This window comes from Telopea speciosissima, chromosome 9 (assembly GCF_018873765.1).
Source record: "Telopea speciosissima isolate NSW1024214 ecotype Mountain lineage chromosome 9, Tspe_v1, whole genome shotgun sequence".
Lineage (NCBI taxonomy): Eukaryota > Viridiplantae > Streptophyta > Magnoliopsida > Proteales > Proteaceae > Telopea > Telopea speciosissima.
This window is the reverse complement of record NC_057924.1, coordinates 11,010,467-11,016,466: the sequence shown is the minus strand read 5'-3', so window position 1 is coordinate 11,016,466 and position 6,000 is coordinate 11,010,467. Positions and strand designations below refer to the sequence as shown.

General features: G+C 37.9%; 1 protein-coding gene across 1 annotated transcript in view; it reads left to right on the top strand.

The window, feature by feature from the left end:
• Positions 1 to 702: 702 nt before the first annotated feature.
• The window catches only part of LOC122641149, a 28,713-nt gene continuing 23,415 nt past the window's right edge, over positions 703 to 6,000 (top strand). The window contains exons 1-3 of the mRNA XM_043834483.1: positions 703 to 912; positions 1,037 to 1,098; positions 1,205 to 1,282. Coding sequence (XP_043690418.1) covers positions 858 to 912; positions 1,037 to 1,098; positions 1,205 to 1,282 — 195 coding nt within the window. The 5' untranslated portion in view covers positions 703 to 857. The remainder of the gene's footprint in view (positions 913 to 1,036; positions 1,099 to 1,204; positions 1,283 to 6,000) is intronic.

Here is a 6,000-nt window from a genome sequence, read left to right as displayed (position 1 = left end):
GGTGAGTCTCACTTTTTTATGTTAGAAAAATAAAAAATTAGAATAAAATTATTTTAATTAAAGGGTAAAATTATCATTTAAATTTTATATCTAACACCGTCCACTTAAAGGTGTTGGATGTATATTTTGAAAATACAAGGAGTTATAATATATTTAGTATAAATCTCAGGACGTGACAGTGTAATTTTGTAATCTTTAATCTTATGTATTGGTACACGGTAGATTTTATGCATCAACGCATTCAATGGGGTTGGGGGCTTTATGATCATTTCGGATGGCATTTATGTCCATCTGATGGTACTTCATACAAACCATATACATGTACGATCGTGTATCAAAACTTCTATCTTTGGATTTTGTATGGTTAGATGTTAGATCGGTTTTTTTGTAATCTTTAATCTCTGTGTCTAGCTTTTTTTTTCGTCACATAAAATGATCTTGTTGCTTTTTAAAGTATAAGACGCTTTTAATGCACGTGCACTCCTCCGTGCTTTTAATTGCAGGGTTACACTTCTACCATCCTTTTTGGGCTGACGTGGCGGCATATCATCCATATGTGCGAATCCGGCAGGTCGTCCAAAATATTTAACTGTTGAGAGAGGAGCTGGAGAGAGAGTCTAGCACTGGCCTTTACCCGGAAAAGGCAAAAAAAACACAAAAAAAAAGGGAGAGAGTATAGCACTGGCGTGTTTTCCTGGTCCAAGCTTTGAATCACCGCCTCTGTTTTTTTTCTCCTTTCTGATTGTATAATTCGACTTCTTCCGTAGACCTCGCTCTAATCACACCCTATTACCATCCCTAAATCCAGGGTTTTCGTCGCAGGAGGAAAGGAGAAGAACTAGGGTTTATATTCAGCTATGGCCATGCAAACTGGGATGGGCTTTTCTAAGATCCTGATTTTGGTCGGAGCAGGTAACAGTTGATTTGTTTCAATCTGTTGGAAAATTACACGATTTATGAAGTTTTAAGATTAACCTTTTCTTCCTTTTTGTTCTGAGTTTGATATTTCAATATGTGTCTGTGTTTGTACTTCCAGGGTATACTGGTTCGATATTGTTGACTAAGGGTCGGTTGTCGGAGTTATTGGGAGAGTTACAGGTCTGGTTTTTAGTCACCTTGTTTTCCCCCCTGTTGGGTTTACGAAGAGTGAAGTAATGCGTTTGAAAATGCCTTGACAACTTCTTCTGTTGTTTAATTGGAACAGGACCTGGTGAAAGGATTGGAGAAATCTAGAGACCCGTCAAATGGCGACTCCGAGTATTCTGATGCCATTGCTTCCCAGGTACGCCTATGGGAAAAACCCATCTGGGTGTTAATAGTACCATTGGTTGAACTGATTAATATGAAGGGAAGGGTGGGTTTAATTTCTTGTAGATATTCTTTTCCTATAGTTCCTAGCAGTTTATTAGTAGTTTCAGAAAATGGATTTTTTTTCTGGTGAAAAAATTTTAGAGGTAACTTGACTTATTGAGTCTATCAAGGTGGGAACCAGTTTAGAATGCTAATGATTGGAGAGTGCTTTCTTAATTTCAGGCTATGAGCCTATGAGGGTTTTAGTTCTCGTATATAGTATATGTATAATTTTTTTTAGCTAGGAGAAGATTATTGCAGCTGAAGGAAGTGAATGTATAGCTACAACGCTATTATGCAAAAAATGTAATTGTAGTGTAAAAGATAATGGAACTTATCTGGCTGCAACTCAACCATGGATATTATCCACCCCTGGCATTAGCAAGGGGAGCGCCAAACTTAGTTTTCCTGTCCTTTTACATCTTCACCATTAGCTGATGCGGGAGCCTCCTATAGGAGTAGTCCTATAATGTAGATGCCAGTTCAACTAAGAACCAACACTACAGTAGGACCGATGTACTGATATTCTCAGGCCTTCATGTAACAATTTGTCGCACCCTAAACCCAGATGGGGCTATGAGCCTATGACCCACATTCTCACCTTAATCAAGGTTCACGCAGAATCCCATATAAATCAAAACTCATAAAACTTCTTAAGTAAAGAGTGGAGTGAGCGAGAATGCCCGCAAGATAGAACAAGGCACAGTTCACGATAAAAAGACAATGCATGTAATCTTAAAACGTGCATGATATATTATAACATAAACAAAACCCATAATCAAGGTTCACGCAGAATCCCATATTCTCACCTTAATCAAGGTTCATGCAGAATCCCATATAAATCAAAACCCATAAAACCTCTTAAGTAAAGAGTGGAGTGAGCAAGAATGCCTGCAAGATAGAACAAGGCACAGTTCACGATAAAACGACAGAATGCATGTAATCTTAAAAAACTCATGGCACTCATAAACACAAAAACCTCTTTTCTTTCCACCCTTTAGAACTAATGGGGTAAACATACAGCTAAATAAAACCATGTATTTCTTATTTATGTCATTTGGAAAAACTACCACATCAGTACGTTTTATAAGAAAGGCATCGTGTAATTTTAGCCCTTAGCCCACCGCTGGCTAGGAGGCATCTAATATACCACCCAATGGCATTTATCCTCTCATCCCATCCCAGATGGGGCATTCCGCTAGCTAGCCAGAGCATCTTGCCATAAAGCAAGGAACATAACCTCTCATCCCATCCTAGATGGGGTATTGCACTGGCTAAGTGGAGCATCTCATGGCAAAACGAGGAACATTCACATACACACATGACTTATCCGACACCTCACCCCCTGTCGGACAGGGTTGCTGTAGGTCCCATCAGTCATTTCATTCATTCCATTCTTTTTCGTTAAGTATATGCATAAGCATTTTTACATGCAAACATACATTACATTATTCTATTTCCCTTTCACTCATTCAAGCATGCATTGCATCTCATTCGAGTGAAAACCACATCCATTCACAAACATAAACATGCTCCATCAAATAACACATTGTGAGTTAGACACATGAAATACATTTGAATAAGCATATTTCTTTTTAAGGAAAAATGAAGACATAACGCCATGTGAAAACAATGCGTACATAAGTGAAAGTGCCAAGTCCCACTCACATCGATATCGCTCAAAATAGTGATTTTGTTACCGTCTAAGGTACAACAACCTCATATATCTGATCTGTTCTCCTTCTTCTTCCTCCTCCTCTTTCAGTACAGTATGCACACAGCAGAATAGAACTCAGAGAAGAGGCTGCGGCAAAAAGAAAATTTCTCTCACGAACTTTCTATTTCTTTGTCTCAACTCAGGGTGACACTCTCCCCTCTTATAATTCTTTTACCCCCCTTTATTCTCTCTTTCCTGCGAGCTCTCTTTCTCCCTCTTCCTCTATTTTGCCTTCCTTCTTTCCTTTCTCTCCTCCTCCTCCTTCCCTTGTTTCTCTCAACTTCCTATTCCTTCCCTCTTCCTTTTTTTTTTGGCTAACAAAAATGTGGAGAGGGTGTGGAGCAGTCCCCTTCTCCTATTTTATCTCCAACTAGCACCGCCTATTCTTTCTCTCCCTCTCCCTCTCCCTCTCCCTCTCTTCCTTAATTTCTTTTCCTTTCTCACGCACTCTCTCTTATCCCTTTTTTTTTTCCCCTCCTTTATCTCTCATCTCTAGCACACGGTTTCTCTTAGGAACCTAAATAGTCTAGGATTTGGGATTTAAGAAACCCATCCCAGCTGGCCGAGAATCCATCTAACCCTGCTGATATGATCCATCCAATGTTCAACATGGTCTATAGGAAGAGACCTATATGCGCTTGGTTCAAGCTGAACCATTGAACCACAATATCAATAAAACTGAACCACTAGGCTGAAATCAAAATTTGAGTTGGAACTTTATTCATCTAATCCGACTCCTTCACAATATAATCTTACTGGGGCAATTACCAATTACCAATTACCAAATAACAACTTATCACCTAACATGTACCATGTACACACACGACACTATATACATACATTTCATTTAATAAATTAATCATGTATATCTTAGCATGAATACCCCGAAAGGGTTTCTAAAATGTTTGGGTATTGCACAATTGAACATCAATTCCAGTGGCTGATTCAGGCTTTCAAATGGTCTTAGGCAGATCAGTAACTTTCAGGGCAGAACCCTCACTGAAATCGATTGGAATAAAAGATTTAAAAAAAAAAAATAGAAAAAGGTAGAAGAAGGATAATTTGGATTGAGCCTCTCACTCTCTCCCGGGCATCTCACCTCTCAATTGTATCTCACAACAGTCTTGGTTTTTCAAAACCAAGCTTATAATTTTCTCTTTATCGTTGGCTGTAAGATTCAGCCTCACTCCTTAATTTATAATAACCCGATTACTTCCTAAATCAATATTCTAGAAATATCTCAGAATAAAAGCAAACCCAATTCCCAATCGGTTAACAATATGAGGACTCCTAATTACATAAGCAATCTAATAAAAAATAGAAACTTTCCTAAACTAATAAAACCCAAACGCAAGAAACCAAAAAAACTATCCTAAATAAACTCCTAAACCAACTCGATTTACCTTGGAAGGAATCCTCCTCGCACAGCCCTTTGTTCTTCAACTTGATCTTCATACAGCTGGCCATGGACCCACTGGAAATCTGGTAAAAATCTTCTCCTTTAGAGCTGGACGATATCTCTAGATAAACCTGGGAATAATCTCCTAGAAACCAGCTGGTCAATGACTATTATCTTTCCCCAAATAAGGCTTTTCGATCTGGCCAGAATATGTGCTCGATATCCTAGAACTCCCTGCTGGCTCGATATGTACTGTGGGCAGAAATCAATGGGCTTAAACAGGCTGGTTCGATGGGCTTGAATAAACCCAGCATTTGGGCTAAATACTGCCCTGCCTTAGCCCAGCCGAAACACGTGCCTGCATCATCCTATGGTTTCATAAACCATTGGATCAGTTTGGTGGTTGGGAGCAGCATATTACATGAAATTGGGTATTTCCATCACCTCTCTTAGGGATTATATTTGGAATATTAAAACTTCTTTATTCTACATGATATTGGTCTTTTTTGATATGTTACTGAGTTAATTATCCAACAAGAACAATATCTCGTGAATCTAAATTGTATTGGAAGAGCTATGACTAATTTACTGGTAGGGTGTTTATCTGTGATGGGATTCTATTTATAAGTCTAATTTGATGAGGGGGTTTAATTTAGGTTTATATTTTTAATTAATAATTTTATAATTATTGAAAGCTATTGACCACTCATGGGAGTGGCTATTTTGGAATTTTATTAGTATTACGAGTCCTAAAAAGAGTATTTTCTACTGAAAGCGGTTAACCATTCATTGGTGTTGCTATTTTGTAATTTTATTAGTATTAGGAGTCTTAAAAAGAGAGTATTTTCAGTTTCTTTTTTTTTTTTGATGAATGAATCCATTTCCTAGTTGTTTTAGGATTTTGTCTTATAGTCAATGTTAACATGTTATTGGGATGGGCAGTCTATATAGGCGGTAAACCACTTTATTTGGTGTGATGAGTTAATGAAGTTGAGCCTTAGGGTATTGGTATTGGTACAGAGGAAGCATCGTGGTGATTTCTCCTTCCTTACTGCTGTATTCCCATATTAGCAGCCTGTTGACATTGCTGGTTTAGTTTTTAGCTTGATCTTTATTTTTTTGCTATTCTGTTTAAATTCATTTTTCTGTTCTCTCCTTTCTCTATTAATTCTGTCATAAGTTCTGTTTTGGGATCTTCTCTTTCAAAAATTCTTTCTGAAAACTCCAATATCAATGATTACAAGCTGTAAAAGTTCTACACATGGTTTTGCTCTCCTGGTACCTCTTCAGCTCTTCTATATTAGCAAGGAACCACTTGGTTAGGTCAAGGTATTGTCTAAAAATACTGAATATGAAATTATATGGGGCCATTCTTGAGCTTGCCGTTGAAAATAGGGGAAACTCGTCACTGTATTTGGTGATATGGGGGACATAGAGGTGAAGTGATTATGTTGGGATGTAGGTATAGTTTTTCATCTCCTGTAACTGAATATGGTGTATTATTTTGATGGTGCTAGTAGGTGTGGACGTGTTG